The sequence below is a fragment of the Tribolium castaneum genome, chromosome 1 (genome assembly GCF_031307605.1).
Source record: "Tribolium castaneum strain GA2 chromosome 1, icTriCast1.1, whole genome shotgun sequence".
NCBI classification, from domain to species: domain Eukaryota; kingdom Metazoa; phylum Arthropoda; class Insecta; order Coleoptera; family Tenebrionidae; genus Tribolium; species Tribolium castaneum.
This window is the reverse complement of record NC_087394.1, coordinates 11,620,323-11,644,671: the sequence shown is the minus strand read 5'-3', so window position 1 is coordinate 11,644,671 and position 24,349 is coordinate 11,620,323. Positions and strand designations below refer to the sequence as shown.

Below are 24,349 nucleotides of genomic sequence, written 5' to 3'. Positions count from 1 at the left end.
AATCAGCAGATTAGACTGTTGTTTATCCACCACGTTTATAAAAGAGATTCTGCTCTCGATACCTCAGTAGATATCGCAATGAAAGTGCCAGTACTGATAGTACTAGCCCTTGTGTGCTTGTCTAGTGCCAAATACGAGGGCTCAACAATCTTGAGTTTAGCATTGAAATCGAAAATGTTGGAACCGCCATTCAGGCTGAAAAACACTACCACAAATCGAGACAAGCTTTAGGTTTGGGAAAAATTACTTTTGACCAATATTTACGCCACGCTGAGGTAACATAACACTTCGAAAAAATAACTCCCGTTTTTAGTTATTGTTTTAAAGATTAATGCTTATTTGGCCCAACTGGCTAAAGACTACCCCGACACTGTCACTCTAGAAACAATCGGACAGTCGTACGAAAAACATTCCCCGACTACAATCCGATCTATTCTTACAGCATCTCCTCTTTCACGACAGCTTATACCGTTTATAGGTATGTGTCTATCGAGGAGAATCATCGGCACGACCATCAATCCTGAATACCCCGAAATATTGTGGATTTCATTTCCTGATCAAGCTGGTTTGGGTAACTGAACCGTTAAAACCCATCAGACCGGCTTCCAATTATTAAAGTCCAATATCAAAAAGGAGTCTTTGCATTTCTACTAAAACAATATAAACTCTGTAATTCATGTTTTATTATAACTATATATAAATATGAAATGGAACAGATTTAGTTGATCGAAACTGAAATTAACATGCCGCGTTGAACTTAAAAATAGCTACTTTAAATTCAAACAAAAACTGAACCGCAGCTTTTGGTTTCTCTGGTATGTTAAGAGACAAGAATTGCTTTTTCGCAACAAGTGTTAATGAAACGTTCACTCATAGAATTAACAGCTATCTCAATGCGATCTTCTAGCGATGACTTTCTAGCGTCAAGTTGCAGATCATCCAGAACGTGAATAACATCCTCACGTCGCAGGCACATCACAGATCCTTTGTTGTCAGAATCCACATGCATTGCCATAACAAAAGAAAGAGAAGGAGATTTCTTACGTTCATCAAAATACTTCTTATTTGTGAAAACATTGTAGTACCGATTTTGAAAGATTTGTTTAAATGCGTCTTGTACAGTATTTGGACCACATTTTAATTCCATTATTATCCCAGATTTATCATTAAACAGTACTATATCAACTTTGGTTCTATGAATTGGAATTGTTATTTCGTTTCCGAAGAGAAATCCTGCTTTACTACATGTCAATGTAATTATACTCTGTAAAGTTGCCTCATTCAATGGATCGATAAGTGTTGAACGTTGAAGTAGACAGGTTATACTATTTTGAAAATTTGCTAATTCTTCTTTGAACTTTGCTAATAAATCACCTTCACCACAGAGAACGGTTAGCTTAGAAAATGATGCTGAACAATCTTCAGCCAATTCACTGTTAATACCAAATCTTTCAAAAAAATAAGCTCGTAGCAGCTTCATAAATTCATCAATTAGCTCAGGGATAGGTATTTGGAGTTTGTGATCATCAAATGAATATGTTAAGTATCCTAGAGATACAAGAAATCGAACAACTATTTCTTCGCGACAAGTCAAACTTTGTTTAGCTAATATGTTATGCAAAGATTTCAGATCACTTAAGTCTAACGGTTTTAACGTGAATTGAAAATCTTCTTTAACACCTTGTAGAAGTTCATACAACAACCTTCTCACGCTACCTTCTTCAAGTAGTTTATACATATTGTGAATGTAACCAGATTCTTGCCAATAATTTTTTAAAGCACCTTCTCCCAGAGATAAATTTTTCAAAAACTGCACAATCGATTGAGGATTATATAGGCATTGTTTCGAGCCATTTAAATACCCATTATATTTAGCCTTCGCTTTTTTTCCCAATTCCTCCTTTACTGCAAACCGATTAAATAGAGTACAAACTTCATCTTCAGTGAATCCATAGAAATCTTGGCACGGATTGTTGGTTCCGAATTGCCATCGCAATACATTACCCAATAGAGTGGAAATCGCTACACCACCCACATCCAAAATTCCGGTAATAAACGCTCCTTTAATGATCTCAGAAAATTTTTTTAGAGCATCTCCAATTACTTCAATTGCGAATGAGGCAGCTGCCTCTAGCTCTTCAAGCTCAGTCTCTGGATCAGCGTTCTTCACTTTATACAACGCTTTTGAAATGATCGAGTCGTACTCGTCAACGAGTAGAAAAACCATTCTTTTATAAAACTTATTCAGATAAACTGCCAAGCGTCCCAACCCCTTCTTTACATCTTCATCTGGAATTCCTTTGTAGGTAAATTCGCCACACCATTGTTCGCAAAGCTCTTTTTCATCGTCTTTCAACGGTGACAATTTGGATTCGTAAAGGTATCTGTGTTGCTTAAAAGCTTCCGATATAGCGCTTCTACACACATTCACTGCATCAGATTTGCTTTTCACGTCATCATCACAGAGAAAATTTATTTCGATTATCGGATATTGTCCGAAATGAGTTTCTACAAACTTCTTATTCTGCATGACTTTTAAGTTGAACCTTGCAGCACTGAACAGTTTGTAATTGTCTTTGTCTTCCAAAACCGTTGCTTTCTCCTTTCCATTTTTATCAACTTCCAACTCCAAGAATCGTTGCATCATGGATAAGTTTACAGTTTTGCCAAATCGGCGCGGTGCGGTACACAATACCATAGGTTGAACGTCCGTTTCAAAAACTGCCAACATCAACGCACTTTTATCAACAAAAGTATCGGATTCCAAGACTTTTTCAAAATCCGGTGAAAGGGTAGATGATAAAGGATTGGCCGGATTATCCTCCATAATAAACAAACTGCCTGTAACAATGAATGAAAACCACGAATTAATGTTTGCACAATAAATCGAAAAATACTACAAAGAAATGGGAAGCATGATAGACAAACCTTGAGTGAGTTTAACAAACGTTGAATTTTGAATTAACCCTTTAACTTATAATTTATGCAATATTTACATAAGTTTGAGTATGTACAATATGCACCTTTTACGGACATTGTAAGTCAATGGATTAATGACAAAATTCAAAATAGAATTTGTAATAGCTCTAAGCTCTTTATGCAATAAGCTGCAAAAAACAAAGGCATTTTGCAACGTATTGCATACTAGTATTTTTTACGAATCAGTCACGAAAAGCAACCATTTTGATATGAGTAATTCTGAAGATTCTTAAAATCAAAGAAATTATACGAGTCTGCTTATAAAAACGGATGTTTCTCCAAGAGGATATAATAAATTTGATTCCTTGAATATATTAATGATATTCTACAGAGTGGAAAAAAAATGATTTTCATCAAGTCTCGTTTGGATTACTGATGTAAAAATACGTAGTCCCGCTATACGCAAATAAGGACGGCAGTACTCTAACCAAAAAGAATTGAATATTGCCATTCTCGATTTACCTTATGTGTCCAGGTCGGATGTACGCCTCTAAAATGTAGGACAGTAGGTATTTTCTTACAAACTGTACATGGAAAGTGTGTGTTACTACAGTTCCGAAAATTGTAATAATTTGTAATTGTCAATTTTATTGATTGATGACATTTATTGACAGAAATCCCAATGAAGCGGCACAGGAAACATTCCATGAGAAAAAATCTCACAAGCAACTAGATGAAAATCATTTTTTTCCACTGTACTTTTAAACAATAATTATAAAATAATGTTATTTTTTAACACTAGTGATAAAATGAAGGGCGTTTGACAACTCAAATGACATATCAAAATACCTGTTTTTCATTACTAAATTGTAAAAAATAAAGCAAGCAAGATTGACCCATAGTATTAACTACACACTGTTAACAAGCACACCAACAATTCAAAAACAGTTTTAAATCTTTTATACGGAACAGAAAAAAATAAACAGGTATACCCTTGTAAGTTAACCTTTATAAGTTAATCTTTACCCAAACTCTGAATAGATGTCTTATACTTTCTTTGTGAGTATAAAATTAGTCTCGAAAAAATTGACCTCCACAAATGGTGTGAGTTTGGTGGCTTATACTCTAGCAGGTGTAAAAAACAAGCATTTTTTTGTTGTCATGTACCTAATTAATAATCAGATAAATTTTCTAAAATAAATTAAAAAATGGCAAATACTAAAGAAAGTAAAATTGTAGCAGAATATTATACACCATTAAAAATAAGACAACAATTTGACCTCCAGCAATTTAAAAATAGTTACAAATCTTTTACTCAAGATAAAAAACTAAATATACCAAAAAATATCAAAGAAGTAACTCAAATGAGAAATCGTAATTTTGCTATAGAATATCTCAATTCGACCGTAAATAAAAAACTAACAAAGACAGATTTTTGCAAATCTAAAAGTATTTCCAGAAATTCCCTTAATATGAGACTAAATTCAGTTGGAATTAAGATTGCATGTAAATGAGTGGTGCTCCTCATCGGACGCTTTACTCGCATTGGGGCTTGTGCTCGTACAACGGACAAAATATGCGGCTCCTGAAACCAAACATAACCTCACTTACCGGCAAACAACAAACCGGGCGTTGTTAACCCGTAAAATTGTAAACACATTCCAATTGATAAATATTTGCGTTGGGGCCAAAACAATTGGAAATTTCCACATGTTCTTGGACCTAACCCCACTTTCCCTCACCTGTTTTTTTACGAATGGGGCGCAAAGAAACGATAGGGGCACACGTTAGGTGCCTTCGGCCGCTCAAAAAAACACGTTGGAAGGCAATTCAGCCCAAATTTGCCATTCTAGCCTGGTTTTTTGCTGGGTATTCTAACCTAGAAATTTCTGGCAATTGTGCGACCTACCATACCGACTGGTTTTTTCCAAAATCTAAATTTTCAATTCCGGGGGTACTTAACACGAAATTGGCACAAATAGTGTCTAATTGATTGTTACGCACTTATCACTCAAAATTACGGCTTAATTGTAATTGGGTCACGTATAGTTTGCTTTTTTTGGTTTGGTGAGGTGCTGCCCCCCGCGGACGCGGCAAAAAATATCGTTTAAATGGGTTTTTTTGTTAGGGGCTTGAAGGCGTTTCTTTTGTGAAGGGGTTGGTTGTTCTCGGGCGATTGTACTCGAATGTCCCATCGGACACCTCTTGAAAGGGTTCGCTCAGCTCACATATCAATACTTCTTTATCCATTTTGTAAAGCGGTGTTTGGGGCTTAAAAGATTTCGTCCCGTAAAGGCTTAACCGAGCACGAATTTCGCTTGGTTGCCGTCACACTTGTAGATTTTTTCTCCAAGTGTATTCATCTGCGGAGCAGCTCTTGAGTTGCATCACGTTTCCGAGAATTTTAAATGGTGTTTAAGCGATAATTATCGAGGTGTTCTTGAGGGCCTTTTGTCCGGCGCCAAGTGGACAGTGGCCGTATCATTAATAAAATCTTGACGGCCTACAGCAAGGACTAAATATTCGGGGGTGTAGGAGCGGACAACGATCAACTTCTGTCACCGAAGGGGTTATAAATGGCCCCGTAAAAGGAAAATTTTGAAAGGGAAAGCAAAAAACACAATAGGACCGGTAGCTAAGGCATTACACGACAAAAGGCGCTCGTAAATGCCTTGGTTAAGGAATTATTTAACCCATTGTGGGGCCGGACCTGCACATGGCTATACTCATTACTGATTTTACACGGAGATTTATGCTCTCTCTTATGTCACCAGACACCAGTCCAACAGCTCACAATACGTGACGGACATGAACCTCCCGTTATCTACACAATTGTGCAAGAGATCGCCAACATTTTTCCACTTTTTGGGCCAAAACCACTCTTGATAGACATTCAGAAAGTTTCAACCAATTTCCCCCCCCCCCCATGGGCGGTCTAATTTAACTTTTTCAATTAATTGCAAAACTTTATACGATGAGAGGCCAAATTAAAATACGTGGAAATGAATCCAGAAATAAAATCTCCGCTTGATTTCGTTAATTGAACGCAGAGAGCGCCTTTCGGCACGACTCCGAACAAAGCGGCTTTGTTCCTTTAGCCGGTAATCCCCCGAACACAACACCTACAATAACCAAAACGCACCCTTTCGCGGCAAGTCAACCGGAAAAAGTGCTGTCAAAACTGCAAGGCCATTGTAAAGTTTGCGAAATGACGTTATAAAATTTAAATGAGGGTGGGCTCCAGTTTTGCGGGGACAATGGCCGGGAGAGTGACCAGGGTTCTGGGCTAGCAACTGAAAACACTTGCGCAAAATTTATGATTTCCGGGTATTTGGGACGGGGCCAACATTTTTGTTCCAGGAACACTTCGTAAATTTTCAAAATACATGAAATTTTTTGAGTTCAACGTTACGAAAATGTAAGGAAAATTGAAGTTTTGAAATAGGTTTTTTTTAATTCAGTTAATAATGAGTAATGTCTAATAGGTAATCAACAACCCCTATTATAATAATGTGTATCTGTAAGCCAATGGTTTATACAGAAATATCTTTCTAATGCTTACAAGTAATTCAATTATAATATAAATGTCAAAACTTTCAATACATAAACTGTCTTTTTCAGTGTTTAGTCACATTTAATAATATTTTTTCTACAGCCGTCAAAAAATCGTGACATTTATGCATGGTTACCTATGCGCGAAGTTTGACGTTTTTTCACTGTGAAAAAATATTATTTTTTCACGGTTTCACAGTGAAAAAATAATATTTTTTAACTGTGCAGGCAACTCGATTTTTCAGATCATTTTGTTCCAACTTATTTCTGTTACAATTTTAGTAACACGAAAAGACATCAACAGCAACCGAAATGAAGAGACGGATCGATAATGAGAGGTAGTTTTAAAGGTTTTATAATTATACAGAACAATATTACAAAACAATAATAATAGATATTTACTTTGACATATGAAAATTAAATGTGCATGACGAAAACGTGCCCCCGTTTATCCCCAGAGGCCTGAGTGAAGACGCTTGTAAATGAAAGTTATTTTCGCCATTAAAAGAAGCCGATGTAGAAGGTTGAGTGATTTTGTTTTCTTCTGTGGAGGAAGAAGGTTGAATTTTATTGGCAATTTCAATTTTATTATTCAAAGAGTCCTCGATGTAACTTTCTGCCACTGTGCTGCTTCTCCAGCCCCCATGACGTTTAATTGAAATTAGATCACCTCCAGCATTCGCCAAAAGAGTGGCAGAGCTTCTTCTGAAGCAGTGACCAGTATATTTTTTAGGTTCGTCTTTGTTAAGCCACTTTGCAATCAAACTTGGTATCTCTCCGATTTTGTTAATTCCAACATTTTGATTCACACATTTTCCGTTGGTATACTTTAAAAATAAACGGTCACTAGTCGCCCGTGGAGGCCGCAAAGCTCTATATTTTCTGACAATTTCTATATTTTCTAAATTTGAAACAGTAAATATTCGTTCGCAGTGGGTTTTTGTATCAGGCACCTTCACAATTAAGACAGACTGTTTATCTTCTATGTCAGTTAGCTTCATTTTAACTAATTCTTCACGTCGAAGGGCTCCCGATATACCCAAAATTAGCACAGTCTATAAATAAAACGAGTTGTTTTGATTTGTATTACACTAATATGATAAGTTTACCTTCATCAGTAAATATATCTTGTCATCTGCTTCATTAATAAACTTGCTAATGTCTTCTTTGTCTAAAATTTGCGACTTCTTGCTTCTGTAACCTACGCTTTTGCTTTTCAGGTAGGGCACTAACTTCGGAAACTTACGTGTATCGATATTCTCTTTAACGTTTAAGGTGGCTTTCAACATCGCATAAAGGGCCCAGAGTGTTGGTGGCTTTAAGGTGGTAGACTTTTCTTCCAAATACGCCAACAAAACATTTTCCGTTACTTGATCAATCTTTTTCATAGAACACCACTGCCGAAACTGAAGATACGTTTTTTCGTACTGCGGTCTTGATTTAGCAGGCAAAAGATTCGACACTGCCGCGCTTGCAATTGCATCTATTTCGTTTTCGCTGCTAAAATCCATCACACTTCTTCAACAAAAATACCTATTGTGACAAATTTTTCGCAACTATCACTTTTATTTATCATCGTAACCATGCAAGCAACTCGATTTATCAGACCATTTTGTTCCAACTAATTTCTGTTACTTTTTTCTTCATCTGGAGGCTGTAGAAAAAACGTTGTTTGTAATTCGTGGCGAAATTCATGTTTTAATGGCGCCTTCGAATGTCTTTTAGGTCTCGACCTGGCGGTCTCGACTAAAATAACATTCTCAGGCGCCATTAAAAAAACACTCATTTCGCGCACTTAATACAAAAATTACTATTTTTTAAGTGAAAAGGAGTTGTTAATTTTTTTTTGCAGTCAAGTCAGATTAGGAAGATAATCTAGACTAAAGTTTTAATAAAAATCGCACAAAGAGTTAAAAAAATTGCTTATTATTTTGTATTTTTTTGCTAAAATTTACTCTATGAGTTAATTAGAATAAGTAGGTAATAAAACTAGTTAAGAAGAATAAGAAAATCAATAAAATAAGAGAAAAATTGTACACCGTTCACGATTGTGACTATAAAAAATATCAATAGAAACATATTCTGAACTTCTTGCCTTATTCGACAAACCAGGTTAAAAAATTGGAAACACAAGTATGTAGTAAATTAGATTAATTAATGACTCATAAATTAGCAAAGCATACTGTGATTAATAATTTATATCAATTTCTCATAAGGAAAACTTAAACTAAGTGATCTTTTTCGCATTTGTTTGATCTTCTCATACTCAATTCAGCACACAGAAGTTTAACTGTACTAAAAAAAATTATAAGAAAAAAATATTGGTCAGAACTTATTTATAGGAACTCATAGAATTTTGTTTTTTCATTATTTGTTTAAAAAAAAGTGAAACATAAAACACTTAACAGTTAAATTGCTGAACAATTTGAACAAAAAGAAACAAAATTTGAATTATTTTTTAAGTTTAATTATTTAATTTGTTTTGTTTTAAGTGTTACAATTATGTTGTCTGAGAACGTTTAGAATTACAGAGGTCAAGAGTTCGGATCATAGAAATACTTCACGCAATCAAAGCGTTCGAATTACCAATTATTTGGATTATCGACAGGTTGAATTCGCCAGACATGAAAATAAAACGAAAAATTGCTGAATTAGGTCGAAAATGTTTTATCTAGCACATTAAAAACGAATAATTTACCAAAAAATCTTTGCTATTTAAAAAAGGTGCTTATCATTTTGTTTAAAAATTTATTAAAAAAAATAATTTGATTTTTGTTTAAGTGTTTTTGATTTGATTTTGTGTCATCTGTCAAATTAGTTTTAAAATATCAAAATTTTTAATCCAAACACGTAATTATTTTGGAAACTTTAAGGTAACTAGACCGAAAAATTGCCAAACTGAGTCAAAAACCCCAAAAAAAAACAAAAAAATCGATGTCACTTAAAAAAATCTAAAAAAATTTATTTGTTTTTTAGTAGAGTATAGAATGTTACTTCTGGGCCAGAACATTTGGCGTCTTAAAAATCAAGGTAGAATCTTACAAATCTAACTGTTTTCCCAAAAGTCAACAACTAAAAAACGCCTAAGACCACTCAAAATGCATTAATTTTTATCCACCCCAAAAGTATCCAAATATGTGTAGACCACCAAAAATTGGACACATGAAAAAACAGGGTAGAATTCTACAAACTTGTTGTTTTTCTAAAAGTAAACATAAGAAAAATATCTAAAAAACCTACAAAATGCCTTGATTTTAGACACCCCAAAAATAGCTCTTCATTTCTGGACCAAGCCAATTGGCGCATGCAAAAATCAATTAAAATTACCTCAAAACTGCTCTAAAACCATTGTCAAATCTCTAGATTTCACACACCTCAAAACAGCTTTTCATTTCTGGACCAAGCCAATTGGCGCATGGCAAAGGTGTTAAAAATGATTACCAAATAAATTTTGCATACCCCAACTGTATTCAACTATTATACGCACATAAAAAAGATACACCTAATTGTTCGAAGTCTACTAAAATATCTGAACACTCCATTATGGATTTTCATTTAGAGATCGCTATTAAAACTTTAATGTTATCGTAAACATGTTCGGTTTGTGTCTTAATTATCAAATTCAACACCCCAATATTCGACTATGCCTTCATGATAATTCTTGGATTCAGAATATTTACAGAATTAATAAAAATAAGTGCAAAACATTCCCCGTTTTCATTCCGACTTATTTTTACAGCATCTCCTCTTTCACGACAGCTTATACCGTTTATAGGTATGTGTCTATCGAGGAGAATCATCGGCACGACCATCAATCCTGAATTCGTCTTCGACTCATGAGCCTTTGGTCTTTGGCGAATCAACAGGACAGTAAAATTAGCTGAACTTGGTGAACAAACGGATTTTGGTAACAAGTAAAATTGCATTTGGAAATTTAAATAGAATTTTATTATTACCACTATAAACAAATCATTAGCAGAATAATAAAATAAGTATTAATTTTTTTAACATAATAAATTATAATAGTGTATCACTACAGACAGATTTACTTATTCCTTCAGTTCCAACTTGATATGTTATAAAAACTTTCTTCTCCTCTGGCTCGAATGTCAAACCAGCGTAAATCTTTTTTGAAATGTGTTTATAGTCAGGTTCATCAAATTTAGTGTAATATTGCTTCTCAAAAATTTGTTGTAAAGCTTCATTTGCAGACTTGGAATTCATTTTGTATTCAAAAATGATTCCAACGTACTTACTGATTATCACCACATCTAGGGTATTGGCTATCCCTGGTCCTTTTCTTTTTTTCTTGATCTGGACCTCACTGTGTGTTTCGAAGTATCTGGAGTCATATACCAGAGTATACAAGATGTGATGAAGTTCTTTTTCGTTCATAATCTTCTGTGATTCAGAGAGTAATACTAATACGGCGTTTGCAAGATCAACAAATGCCCTCTCACTTGTACTTTGTAATAGTATATTCAGAGCACTTACATAATTTTTAACAGATCTAGCGTTCAAGTGGAATTTACGTATAACTGCCAGTGCTTCACTATAGCAAAGGTTGCGGACATGTTGCTTAATTTCAAAATTAGGTATTTTTAAAACACAAAATGTCGAGTCATTTTCAAAATCAGCCCATTCTTCATCTTCATCTTCATCCTCGGTGTTTGTTTCAATGTCATCTGTTTTCTTATCAATTGACAATATATTAAAGTAACCAGAATCAGCCAAGAAATGCAAAAATAACTCCACAATTTCCTCCGATATTTCATCAAACTCTAAAGAAATCAGTTGCTGTAAACTCTTTAGATGTTGGACATTGACTGATGTAACTCTTCTTATCTTAACTTCACCATTAGAAATAAGTTCCTCAATTTTTTCTCGAACTGAAGGTTCCGCAAACAGCTTCCCCAGATTTTTTACATGACCTGGATTGATAATCCAGAAAGAGGAATATTTGAGCGTACCGGTTGTATAAACCCTTTTCAAAAGGTTCAAGACTGACCAGCTACTGAATATTTTCAATGGGCTATTAGATACCATATATCCATCATACCATTCCGTAATTGTTTTGAATGTTACTTTCCCACAAGCAGCTTTAACTTCTGGAAGCTCAAGTAGATGCTTTACCTCCTCATCCGTAAATCCTAAGTACGGTGCGTATCGAAGATCACTTAGGAACGGATAATATCTTATAACTCTTGCTGCATCCCCTGAGAAGGCTCCGGCCAACCGAACACAAGCAAAAATTAATGAGCGTTTTATGAAATCATTGAATTTCAGCGTATTAGCCATGAAATGTTTTAGACAATCATTAATTAATCCAATGTCATCTTTATTCGGACAAGACTCGAATACCAGGCCCACCACAGCATCGTACTCATCGATGAGTACGAAAACATCTTCCTCATAATGTGTATGTAAAACTTCCGATAAAAATCTTAAGCTATCTACCAAATCAGCTTCACTTAACATGATGCACTTTTCTCTATTGCAAAATTTTTCAAAACTTGCTATTTTTAAGTTAGAAATGTGTAACTTGTCACTTGCCCAAGCTAAGGTACCATCATCAGTCGTCTTCATCAGGTATGAATGTTCTCTGAATGTACGATTTATAGCCAACGCCAATTTGTGCTTAACTTCAGTAAAACTGCTACCACGAACAGGCCCGAGATCAATATGTATCACAGGATGAAGTTTGCAGTGCTTTGAAAAAAATCGTATTTCTTCAGTACAAACCTTAAGGTTCTCAAATAAACTTTTTCGTCCCAGTAGAAACTGCTTCAACATATCCATGAGGGTAGTTTTTCCAAAAGCTCTAGGTGCCGTTAGTAATACTATTTTACTAGTATCACTTAAGAGACATTTGATAAACAAGGTCTTGTCCACAAAGGTAATTGTCTCTTTGATTGTGGCGAATTCATGACTTGCCAGTTCGCACAGCGACTTTTCTGAATCCTAAAAACAGAAAAAAATTACAACTCGTTACTAAATGCATTAGCATAGTTGTTATAAATAAAGTGATTAGGATTATTTTTGTGGTTTTTAAATTGAAAGTTTCTGAAAATTATATTATATGTACTTATTATTACTAATAATAAATTATTGCCACCGTTAATTTCTAATACAGGAGAGTTTTACTAATGATTGTGAATTCCACCAATAAACCTGACTGACTCACCTTAGAATCATTTAGAGAAGAACTCTCGTTCATTTTTACTTTGGTTCGGCTACAATCTGTAATACAAATAAGCATATAAATAATTAAGTCTTTTGTCAATGAGAGCAGTACACAAAAGAAAAGTATAGAAAAACCTCAACAGCAGCCTATTAAAGTGTTGTATTTTGTTCTGAAATAAACAACTGTATTATTGTAAAGTGGAATTTTTTACTCGTCCTCTGAAGTTCCCCACACCCTAAAAGATAATGAAACAAAAAGGAACAAGCAAGGTCATTGCGTATCAATCTTTTACTCGCCAATTAAATTGCACAGATGGAAAGACATCGCGCAGACCACTAGAAACAAACTGGTTGATACTAACTATGAAGTAAAACTTCCATCACCAGTGTTATTATTGCTAATTTTTTAATTCAACAAGATTAAATTAATAATCAAATTAAGAATTTTTTTCAGATTTGCTTGTAAATTTTAATTTTTAAACCTCGATGAACTTATAAATTGTGCAAAAAGTACTTTTTTTTCACATTTAAATACCTGTTTGAATTACGATTTGTTTAATTGCTATTTCTTACATTGCTTGCAACAATAAGGTTTTATATTAATTTACACAATAAACCATATATTTGTTTATTATAATCCGAGTAGTATGAAATAAACTGCACAATAATTCTTTTTTTCTATATCAACATTTTTTTAAATTACAGAAATATTCACTACTATGTTGGAAAATACAACGTTCAGTATCTAACGAGTAATACAAAAATTTTTACAATAAATTAAAAAATGACCAGTACTAGAGAAAACAAAATTGTAGCAGAATATTATACACCATTAAAAACAAGACAACCATCTGAACTCCAGCAATTTAAAAATAGTTACAAATCTTTTACTCAAGATAAAAAACTAAATATACCAAAAAATATCAATGAAGTAACTCAAATGAGAAATCGTAACTTTGCTATCGAATATCTCAATTCGACTGTAAATAAAAAACTAACAAAGACAGAATTTTGCAAATCTAAAAGTATTTCCAGAAATTCCCTCAATGTAGGGCTAAATTCAGTTGGCATAAAGATTGCATGTAAAACGAGAACAAATGAGAACAAACGGGAACAATCCGGAACAAAAGAGAACAAATCGGAACAATTGGGAACAAAAGAGAGAAAAAGCAAAACAAAAAATAAAAAAATATTCGATAATGTAGAACACAAAGCAGGTAGTCGTAAACATATAAGTTTAGATGAAGAAGCAGATAAATTAATTAGTAAATCTTTAGAAACTTTTCAGTCATAAATGGACAAACTAGTTTCATACATTCCCAACGATGAGAAAGAAAAATGGAAAAAAGATTTAAAACCTATTATTACTGAAATAGACAGATTAGAAGATGGAGCAAAAATAGTTGGCTTCAAACAAGAAGTTGTAGATAAATATATTGCAAGAAAAGCAGCTAATTTATTCCTTGAACAATTAATTATGACTGACTGTGAACTAGAGTCCGCTAATAATAAAATAGATGAATTGGAATATAAATTAGATAACTACAATAATTACTATCCTAAGAAGCTAGCAGAATTAAGAAACAAAACAGTAGTAATACCATCAAACATCGATGATGTAAAGAAAAGAACTTTGAAAATATTTGAAAGACATACAAAAAATATGAGAGCAATAAATGAAAAGAGTCAAAAATTGTAAATTAAATGGAAAGTACTGTATTCAAGAATTTAAATATATTCAATGAAGAATATCCAAAATTCCGAAAAAAGTTTTCAAGTCTCATTCAACAAGTTAATAAATTAAAAATTATTATTTTTGTTCTTATGTTTATTATCGTAATTGTAATTATTGTTTTCTTAATTTATTACCTCAACACTAATAAAAAATAGCGATTTATTCAACAATGTCCATGAACGTACCTATGATGATACTAATACGTGTCCATAAGCTAATGTATCTGTAGAATTAGGTAAAAGGTATCTTTTATCATCTTTCCAACTTAGAGACTTTTTCCTTACTTCTTCAGTAAATATATCATGTTTATGACTCCTGATCACTTTCTGCCTATGAAAGTATTCTTTTTGATTAAACAAGCAATTTTTGTAATCTTCAAAACTTATTTCTTTCTTCAATACTGCTTTTTTGATACCTTTTAATTTTTTCGAAACAGACGTTTCAGTTCTGTAACTGTACATTTTTGACCTTAAACCTATGCATTCTAATATCTTAATACCATTCAATTCATCTTTGAACTTCCCTATTACTTTCTTATTTTTATCCGAATATGGTAGCGCTCAGCTCCGTTTGCGTGTGCGTCATCTGACATTTCTGTCACTACGTTTACATAGCAGGGGCATAGCGGTGACAAACTATCAAATATTTTTTGAGGTTACGAAGTGTTTAAATTATGAGTTGTTACAAAAAATACAGATTCACAAAACAAGAACTAATAAACGCAGAATCAAAAACCTAACGAAACGCAAATCACAAAACACAATAAACGAACAGAAAATACTTGCGATTAACACCGATAACACTTTCGACAACCATGCGATGACGTCTATAATTTACTGTCAATGTCAGTTTGACAAATTCGTGACACTTGATGGTGTTGTCGAAGTGCATATGTAAATTAATGTTCAAGGATACCACCCTTAGATACCCCTTAGTTGTTTAAAATTGCATTGTTTTTGATAATTTTTTTACAGCTTTGTGTTGGTAATGAAAAAATGAAATTGATGACGCACACGCAAACCGAGCTGACCGCCACTATATAATGGATGATCCTTTGGATAATCAGCTGTATCAAAATAGTCGGGATTGTTTTTCATAAATTCATAGAAATCGGCATTTTTAATTACATTGTAATGGAAGTTATACATTAACAATTTCGATAAATCTAATACAGCTTGTCCAATATAAATTGGTTTATTAAACAATACTTTTGTTTTAAAATTGTGAACTGCTGCCAGGTGTTTGCTAAATATAGTTCTGTGTTTAAAATTAGGTTTGTTTATCGCTTTTTGTAATTTTTCTTCATCACAATATAATTTAATATTTTATTGGTTTCTAACAGATTGCATAGACTTACCATATGGGGCATTAACCATTAATTTCCAGAAATTTTTTTTTTTATGGAGGTGCATTCGGGTGCTTTTGATATATTTTCCACATATGTCACATTTGATTTTACTAACTCTCTTTTTCCTTGGTTCAGCAAATAAATCATCATCAAATGAAAATATTTCTGAATTCGCTTCGCTCATGAGGACTCTGTCCGAATTCCGCAAAGGAGGCATAACTGATTTTTTTCCGTTTTTTATTTCCTTATGTAATTGCTCTTCAGCTTTAATAATAGCTTTTATTAAGTCTGCTTTATTATATTTTCTAATATATTTGATGTCTAATGATTTTGCAACATTAAACAGTTCAGATAAACGAAGATTACTTAAGTTCCTTCGTTCCATTTATTATAGGAAAAAATCTAACAAACAATTTTTAGTAAATAAATAAATTCAATCCATTTTTATGCAAATCTGTTTTTATATGCCTTTTAAAATTAGTTCTAGTGTAATATCTACCACAATCACATAATAAACGAGTAGAATTAACTGCTTTTTTACATTGTTTACATGTTTTTTCATATTTATTTCTATAGTTATAAAAATCATCTGGACATTTTAATTCCAAACAAATGGAGCAAAGACTTGTCATTTATTAGAAAATTTATTCATCAAAGACTTCAAGATTACGAAAGTGTATTTTAAGAAAATCTAGTTTTGCCAAGGTTAATACGTTATTTTCATACATTATATATACTTCTCATATCGTTTAACCTTTTCTGAAACATTTGTCGTGCTTCTTGGTCATCGTTATGTGAGCAATTCATTTAATTTATTACATTTTTTTCATAAGAAATTATCTATAAACAGTGCATGATAAAACACACTGTCCCTTTTGAGGTAAACTTGTGATAAGCCTCGAGATTCAAAAAAATATGTGTGGTATAGGGAGGAGGTGATCAATTTAATGTTTATTTAATTAATTGTCAAAAAAATAAATACTTGTAATAAAAGGGATCTAGTACAATATGCGAGGCAATATGGGACCTACGTATTATAAAAAATAAAATAAATAAAACTATTAGATGTAATTATATGATGAAGACAAATAACGTATGGAAAGAATTTTATCATCCAAGAAAGAAGAAGCGAAAAATTAAAAATTAAATTATTGACATAGATAATACTGTTACTTGAAAGTTTATGATCAAGACGTATTTTTCATATTAGACAATGATAATCAACCTTTGTTTAAAGGTAAAGATTTAGCAGAAATATTGGGTTATGAAAAATCAACAAATGCTATAAGTAAAGACGTAGGTAGGTGTTGATTTTAAGAGAAAATTGATAGTCGTATTTTTTTGGAAATATGTTTTTTTTGCAGAAAAAGAAAAATATTAATCACAAATAATTTGCTTCAATTCATGGGATTTATTGAAGAAATAACGCGATTTTAAGAACTTTTTAAAGGACTAGGAAATCTCATACGAAGAAATAGATTATAAAAATGCTAAAGCAAATTTGTATAAATATATACAAAATGATTAAAGAATTAATAATGATGTTGAATAACAATAAGGGAAAAAAAGTTAGGAAATATCATTTTAAATTAGAAGAATTGCTAGATAAATAGGAAACTAACGTTAACGAATATAATCTTTTAAGGCAATACATAATTATAAAATTAATGCTAATCCATTAAGCCTGTTGGACTTTATAAATAAAAATAACTACTCCTATAAAATTAATTTGAGTACGTGGTTGACCGATATATGGTTTACGTTATTTAAAAGAAAAATATAATAATAACAAATGATCTTTTATGCTTTATACAATATGAAATTTCAGTGGGGTGTGGCTATCCCCCACTGAATTTACGCGATATTAAGAAAGATTTAAAGAAAATTTTAGAAAACTATAAAATAGAATACCAAATAATAAATTATGATAAGATTAAAAATGAATTATCATATTATAAAAAATTGATAACAAAATATATTATAAATATTTCGCCAAATAGTTAATTTAAATAAAACAATATGGATTTTATTGAGTGTTCGTAATATTAAATCCCTAATAATAACATTAAATACAAAAACGGATCAAGAAATTAAAGAATATTATATTACTTTGGAAGAAATATTTTATTCATATTTGGAATACACTAAAAAGTTTTATTTGAATATAGGAGAATCACTCGAAAAGATAGTCAGATAAAGCAAATTGAAACGATAATTGAAATTAAGAGAGATGATTAAAAATATTATCAAGTTAACCAAAGCGCATATAATAAATAGTATAATAGTTTTATAGCAAAGATTCGGTAATAAACAATATAACAACAATTGTGGTAGACATATTTTCATTATAATTTAATCGATGATGATAATGTAAACAGATAACTCATCTTTGATAATTGTGCAACAAATTGTGCTTAAAAAAATCCAACTTTTAGATTACTTCAATATATATATATATATATATATATATATATATATATATATATATATATATATATATAAGTGTAAGTGAATAATCTCATTTATCGGAAGAAAGGCATACCTATATTCAGAATAACAGTTATTCATTAAACTCAACTAGTTTGTTAAAGTTAACTAATTGCCTTTCGCAGTTACTTTATAATAGCTACTTTACAGGCAAATAAGCTTGACCATTAATAAACTTACCTACTCATTCTATCAACAACACAATTTCTCTCAAAGTTAGTTGCATTCCAATATATATATATATATATATATATATATATATATATATATATATATATATATATATATATATATAGGTATGCCTTTCTTCCGATAAATGAGATTATTCACTTACTTCCAAGTATAAAAAAAAATACCTATTGTGTGATTTGGACCTAAGAATAGTGTTGTATCCACGATTTCGTGATACTTCAGAAAGGGGAAATATTAATATACTAGGTGTAAAATTCAACAGATTTATTCTCTACAAACTTCCAACAACTTACAACGTTACAACAATTTACTTTTAGCTCTACATCGCGTCTCCTTCCCTCATTTTTGTGACGGTCCTTTTTAAGAAGGAAAAACTACCTGCTCCCAGAAGGGGGGCGTCACGAGCGGTTAAGGATTGAGGGTTGCACATTTAACAGGAAAGTGAAAGTTGTACATTACAACAATAGAAACAACTTACAGTACGAGTCAGCGTTAAGCAGACATTTTCTCTGCGATATTTAAAAACCTTTACAAAAACACAAATTCAGATAAGCAATTTTGCCTACCGTACAACACGTGTTACAACTTCCTAGTGATAACAGTATAATAAATATAATTATTCTAGTTATTATGTAATTACTGCCATGTTTTGGACGCGAAAACAATTACAATATAAAAACCACGTGGTCGTGGGTCAGGATTCAGTTATTTGATTTACTTTAATTTTAGACACAATCGTTGAAAATAAACATAATGTCAGACGAATTACATTTTACTTATAACATTTAATAAATATCAAGACAATCAAGACTTACCTGTTAATCGATGCAGAACACGCTCAAGACGCTCACACGCTGCTACAAGGTGTCAACTGTCAACCACAGAACAAGGGTTAGTTCAAACCGCTGCCAACGGTCGCACGCAAAAACCCTAACCCGGTCCCAAATCCGGGGAAATGAAAATTTCCGGGAAAAACAACCGGAACTTGGCAACAATAAATCAAGTGACGTTTCGTACTTGTCTTTTTTTCCAAAACAAATGTCATAGTCACAATGCGAGAAAATAAGTGCTAACGATCGGTTCGTTTTCTCATAAGATGGAAAATCCTCTAACCAAAAGTGAGGAGAAGAAGTTCGGGTACCCCAAAGTACGAGATTCGGACGTTAAAAATGAAAAACCCAAAGTCGAAGTTAGGCGCTTGCAGTACGACCCTAACCCTAAGGTCGGGGACTGGAAAAAGACGTGCTCGCCCAGCTGTTGCCCCTCGTTATCGGGCGAAGAACGCCTGGTTTGTATAATTTGATTCGATTTTGGGACCAATTTTCAAAAACGCAACTTGGCCACACTGTAGGGCGGCGTTGCCGGGTTGTGCCCTGGCGCACTTTCCGCAAGTTTATCGAACAGCTGGTAGGATTACGTAATTTGCGATAATATCCAACAAATGTGCTTTGTTGTCCCGATTAGGGAAAAAAATCAGTGATAAGTGGTACAGGGACTTGGAAATAGGCACCAAGTGGGGTCGCTGATGTGGCAATGCCATCTAGGTATATTGTATCAGAATGGCACAAACCACAGCTTCCTTGATTAATGAAGGGACTTTCCCTTCACACGGCTGGCCGCATTGCTTAGTTCCTTGGCATATTTTTGTTTCTGAGAGGGAGCCACTATAAAGTAAAACAATTCTGACAGTTCTAAGGTTAAGTGTTGTCACACTGCTGTCAGTGCAGAAGATTTCTAAGGCAAAACGCATTAGTTTTAGCTATATAGTTGTAGAAAACGTATTCTACAAACATTTGGCACGTGTTTTTACTATGAGGAACCAAAAGCGCATGTTGCCATGTGAGCGACCAAGAGCATATGCCAAGAGCGAACTGCGAAACACAAAACGAACGTAAAAAGCATCATACAAACTTGAACATTTTGCCGAATGGTAAACAAACATTTTTATGCTCACGAAAATGATCAAAAGATTGTTGGAACGCATTTGCAACCAACTGTACAAAATGTAATTAGTGTCCAAATGCTTTGCATTTCAAATTTAGATTAAAACTTGTGGAAAAAAATTAAACTAAGCTTTGTCTTGCCTTCCTGTTAGCAAAATTTTGTATAAATCTTGTGCAAAAGAGGTTGAAAACTTAAATTTGTAAAAAATATGACTGCTGTCACGTTTGAAACCAAGTGAATTTTTCAGCAGCAACTAATAGATGGCGCTACAATAAAGTAAGCTCTCAAAAAACACTTTTTTTGTTCAATGCGACCAGCCGTGTAAAGGGTACCTCCCTTCACTAATCAAGGAAGCTGTGGCACAAACTATAGTCCGGGACATTTCTATATGAGATACGTCATACCGCATACCTTGACGCGAGACTATATAGAGCACAAAAACTAGATAAGAGCTCAAATTTAGGGAACTTGGCTGTTTGATGTGTTTGACAGATGACAAATGTAAACAATAATAAAAATTTAAATATTTCTTTATTGTAGTAAAGTACAGCAAAATGTACCAACTAGAACACTTAAAAACAAATGGAGAAACTTTCAAACGCTTTGAAGTACCGTTGCTGGAGTACTGTTGAGGTTATGTTTGACCTTGATATGACTGTCAGGTTTAAAGTTGAAATTTGCATTAAAAAGGCCATAAAAGCCTCGAAGTGCCTTTTAGGGTAGTCATCGTCATGTTCCAATTGCATGCCCCCTCTCTGCCACATCAGTAAAATTTGCCACAAAAGTTTTAAAAAACGACTTTAAACAACAAAAAAGGCCCTATTTTCATTAACAATGAGACATATCTCGCTGCATGCGGCACGACATAGGCCTCATAGACCAATTTCATTGTGAATGGTTTTCGCTGAGATCATTTTGAGAGGGTTTCACTGAGACTGACGTTGGCGGAAGGCTGAAACCTGCGTCGCGACAAGTCTTTGCACCAACATTCGAAAACGCTGTCAATGGCTTAAAATTATGAAACTGTGTCAGTTTTTTTGTGTCTTTTGGGATTAGTCTTTGAGTCCTGTTTGCGCTGCATGTAGCGAAGCAGATCTCATTGTGTTCTTTAAGAAACAGTTTTAATGTTCACCACAAGACATACACTGAGACGGCCTCATGCCTCATATCATGGCTTGTAATTGACAGCATTTTATAAAATGATTTGGAATCATAATGCAGAGATTGTTGCGAGACAGTCAGGCAGGTCTCAAGCCTACTGCAGAAGTCGCTCTCAGTGAGTCCATGTCTTAGAGATGCAAGACCAATTTAGACCATTTACAGTGAGATTGGTGCCCGAAACCTATGTCATGCAGGAAGCCAAACTTCATCGTGAATGGACCCTTTTCAATGGGGGTGTGCTTTTTGAATAAATTTGAAATGGCCTTTTTGAAAAAAGCAGTTGTCTCTCTTTTATTCATCTATTCAACACGTTTATATTCGATGCACTTACACCAATTTCATTATCAGTGTCTTGATTATCAGGCAAGGGCAAAGTGGAATTGGAGGCAACCCAGAAATAAAAACACTTTAATTTCCTTTATTAGTAAGCTATATTTTTTATAAAAGACGACTACTCTCAGTTAGAGACGTACAAAAATGTAAACAAGAGTAAAAGTTGGTTTTTCGCAATATTTCACACTATTCTTCCACACGTCCACAGTAAAATCAGAAAGCGCTTGTTGTTATAAAGCCCTTATTATGTTTTTCGACGATGGCTGAGACTTTGTGACGTATTTGTTAAACGTAAGTTTTCAAATACCCCATGCCAGTGCAACGGAGTTATATTAACAATTTTATGGGATTATTTTTAACTTTACACCCATTCTGCTTGAAACAAGAGTCGCTACCAGGAAATAACAACGAAAAAAGTGGACCCAAAAGGCTTCAGCTACAAATTATAAACACTATCTGTGATTTTTTTAATATTTTTTTTATTAATTAATTAAAAAATGTCGTGAACTTACTTTGAAGTAAACAGTGAGCTCCATCTATAACTCATAATTACTTGAACCGCAATTCCCATCATCAAAATGTGCAAAACTGCGATAAGTGAGGTTATGCAGGTATGCACTTTGTTTTCCAGTTTTTCACACAAAATATATCACAAATTACGCAAATCATACAACTAGCGACAGTCAGTACTGTCAGTACGTCACAGCAGCTTTCTCCAGCACAATCACTGACTGCAATTCTGTGTTGTGCCATTCCCGTCTCATCATACAATCTATAATTGTTATATGACAAGTAATGTTTCTACCTTCAAAAATACTTGCATAAATATTTTATTATCCTGTTAGTACACGCTTTTAAAGCAGCCACTGGTTATATAGATTAAAATTATAACATTTCCTTCCTATTTCCTTTGTTATTGTGTTATTGTTTACATCAGTCAGCTGTTTACTGTCATTTTCTAATGCTACCAATTTAAAAAATGTCCCTGTTATTAACTAGCGGCTAGCCCCTGCCGGTCTACAAATGTTCGCTCAGTCGAAATGTTGCGAGCGAGGTCGGAACAGTACGAACGGAGACCATAACGGACTTCTCATTTCAGCTGGGCATATTGGAATAGTGGTTTTTATGGAAATATGTTGCGCGTGGCTGGGGCTTCGCCCCAGTTAACTAAAAGGAAACAAACCCCACGACCAATTAAACTCGAAAACGTGGAACTCGAAACGTGGAATAGTGTTTATGTTTATGAACTGTACGCCACCCTAGCTCCATAAAAAAACACTATTCCACGTTTCGAGTTCCACGTTTTCGAGTTTAATTGGTCGTGGGGTTTGTTTCCTTTTAGTTAACTGGGGCGAAGCCCCAGCCACGCGCAACATATTTCCATAAAAACCACTATTCCAATATGCCCATCAATGCCGATTGTTAATGTAATTATTTTTGAAATACTCAGAAAACTCTTTAGACTTAACCAGCCCAGCTGAAATGGAAATCCGTTATGGTCTGTTCGTACTGTTCCGACCTCGCTCGCAACATTTCGACTGAGCGAACATTTGTAGACCGGCGGGGCCTAGCCGCTAGTCTGTTATTAAAGCTCAAGGACCATAGAATGAGAGAGAGAACATTTTTTGTTCACATAGACGCTGAATATACGTATAAATGTCAGAAAATTCAAATTTTTTATGTCCAAATAGAAATGTCCCGGACTGTACGTAAATTTGTATTACAAGAAAACAAAATAACTTGTTTTTAGATGTTCACACCTTTAATAAATTTTTTTGGTAAAGTTGTCTTTTTCGCCTATTTTTTCTGTGATGTCCGAAAAGGGGTGATCAGGTAATAATCCGTTTTGACCTGATAAGATGCGGTGCCGAATTTCTAGGACTCGAACACGTAAAGAGAGGGTGCCCGGTATTTGGGGATTCAATAGTGCCCAATTTATGCACGCCTGTTATCATAACTCGCCTGTTTTGGTAATAATATTGTCCGATTTTGGGAAATAGAAAATAAAGATGCAATAAATGATAATTTACTGGACACCCTTCACAGAATTCTTGTGAAAAACATTTTAACAAAACACATGGGAGATTCCCAGATGGGCGGTTTATGGTTTATGGTTTACGGTCCTTTTAAGCAAACGCCGCCTGATACGCAAAATAGCGTTTGTTGTCGGTGGAGAAAAGGAGAGCTAGGGATCATAAACTAAATGAGGGGTACGTACATTTCGTTCATGAAAAATTATTTAAAATTGGGACATATGGAACTCGTAGTAAACGATTCTACCGAAAATTCTTTTCACTTATCACACAGTTGTGTAATTATAATTAATGAAAACAGTAATAGTACCAAGTTGATTGTAGTCTGACTGTTCATGTAAAGCTCTAATAAATTGAGTATAAATGATAATCTGTTAGCAGGCCCGGTAATTCAGCCTGATTTATTTCCGATTTTAATTCAATTTCGGATATATTTTTTAATGTATAGTTGCATATGGGTCC

General features: G+C 33.5%; 3 protein-coding genes and 3 long non-coding RNA genes across 10 annotated transcripts; 2 read left to right on the top strand and 4 right to left on the bottom strand.

The window, feature by feature from the left end:
* Positions 1–71: 71 nt before the first annotated feature.
* On the top strand, positions 72–713 carry LOC135266321 (uncharacterized). The gene is made up of 2 exons (XR_010334279.1): positions 72–275; positions 328–713. It is a non-coding gene; the product is annotated as an uncharacterized LOC135266321 (long non-coding RNA).
* A 19-nt stretch (positions 714–732) lies between these two features.
* On the bottom strand, positions 733–5,929 carry LOC135266317 (uncharacterized). Of its 4 annotated transcripts, XR_010334278.1 has the most exons (3): positions 4,662–5,013; positions 3,442–4,504; positions 2,709–2,841 (listed from the first exon to the last, which is right to left on the bottom strand). XR_010334278.1 is itself a non-coding variant. In XM_064356797.1 (2 exons), exons 1-2 carry the CDS (start codon positions 4,577–4,579, stop codon positions 821–823), a joined length of 2,070 nt encoding a protein of 689 aa, XP_064212867.1. In that variant the 5' UTR covers positions 4,580–4,655; the 3' UTR covers positions 733–820. The 4 variants fall into 4 exon arrangements, 1 of the variants encoding a protein (XP_064212867.1); XM_064356797.1 differs by lacking the exons at positions 3,442–4,504; positions 4,662–5,013 and adding an exon at positions 4,531–4,655 and having other exon boundaries at positions 733–2,841; XR_010334274.1 differs by lacking the exon at positions 3,442–4,504 and having other exon boundaries at positions 2,708–2,841; positions 4,662–5,929.
* Positions 5,930–6,810: 881 nt separating this feature from the next.
* LOC135266853 (uncharacterized) lies at positions 6,811–10,268 on the bottom strand. 2 transcript variants are annotated; one of them, XM_064358200.1, is made up of 3 exons: positions 7,718–10,268; positions 7,581–7,672; positions 6,811–7,526 (listed from the first exon to the last, which is right to left on the bottom strand). In XM_064358200.1, the coding sequence occupies exons 1-3, from the start codon at positions 7,980–7,982 to the stop codon at positions 6,870–6,872; spliced, it is 1,014 nt and encodes a 337-aa protein (XP_064214270.1). In that variant the 5' UTR covers positions 7,983–10,268; the 3' UTR covers positions 6,811–6,869. The 2 variants fall into 2 exon arrangements, with proteins under 2 accessions (XP_064214270.1, XP_064214264.1); XM_064358194.1 differs by having other exon boundaries at positions 7,581–10,268.
* A 128-nt stretch (positions 10,269–10,396) lies between these two features.
* LOC135266849 (uncharacterized) lies at positions 10,397–19,362 on the bottom strand. The gene is made up of 3 exons (XM_064358184.1): positions 19,232–19,362; positions 12,656–12,711; positions 10,397–12,432 (listed from the first exon to the last, which is right to left on the bottom strand). The coding sequence occupies exons 2-3, from the start codon at positions 12,686–12,688 to the stop codon at positions 10,489–10,491; spliced, it is 1,977 nt and encodes a 658-aa protein (XP_064214254.1). The 5' UTR covers positions 12,689–12,711; positions 19,232–19,362; the 3' UTR covers positions 10,397–10,488.
* A 202-nt stretch (positions 19,363–19,564) lies between these two features.
* LOC135266858 (uncharacterized) lies at positions 19,565–24,347 on the top strand. Its single transcript, XR_010335055.1, has 2 exons — positions 19,565–19,704; positions 19,768–24,347. It is a non-coding gene; the product is annotated as an uncharacterized LOC135266858 (long non-coding RNA).
* LOC135266859 (uncharacterized) lies at positions 22,150–23,377 on the bottom strand. The gene is made up of 3 exons (XR_010335056.1): positions 22,676–23,377; positions 22,367–22,626; positions 22,150–22,290 (listed from the first exon to the last, which is right to left on the bottom strand). It is a non-coding gene; the product is annotated as an uncharacterized LOC135266859 (long non-coding RNA).
* Positions 24,348–24,349: the final 2 nt, after the last annotated feature.

What these genes read in the sequence shown, in the direction of transcription:
- LOC135266317 (XM_064356797.1), bottom strand. Translation starts at nt 4,579, where the DNA reads ATGTGTTTACAATTTTACGGGTTAACAACGCCCGGTTTGTTGTTTGCC. An exon ending in GCCCGGTTTGTTGTTTGCCG is followed by an intron (nt 2,842 to 4,530) that starts GTAAGTGAGGTT and finishes TCATTGTTACAG; the next exon opens with GCAGTTTGTTTATTATGGAG.
- LOC135266853 (XM_064358194.1), bottom strand. Translation starts at nt 7,982, where the DNA reads ATGGATTTTAGCAGCGAAAACGAAATAGATGCAATTGCAAGCGCGGCA. An exon ending in AGATATATTTACTGATGAAG is followed by an intron (nt 7,527 to 7,580) that starts GTAAACTTATCA and finishes TTTTATTTATAG; the next exon opens with ACTGTGCTAATTTTGGGTAT.
- LOC135266849 (XM_064358184.1), bottom strand. Translation starts at nt 12,688, where the DNA reads ATGAACGAGAGTTCTTCTCTAAATGATTCTAAG. An exon ending in CTTCTCTAAATGATTCTAAG is followed by an intron (nt 12,433 to 12,655) that starts GTGAGTCAGTCA and finishes TTCTGTTTTTAG; the next exon opens with GATTCAGAAAAGTCGCTGTG.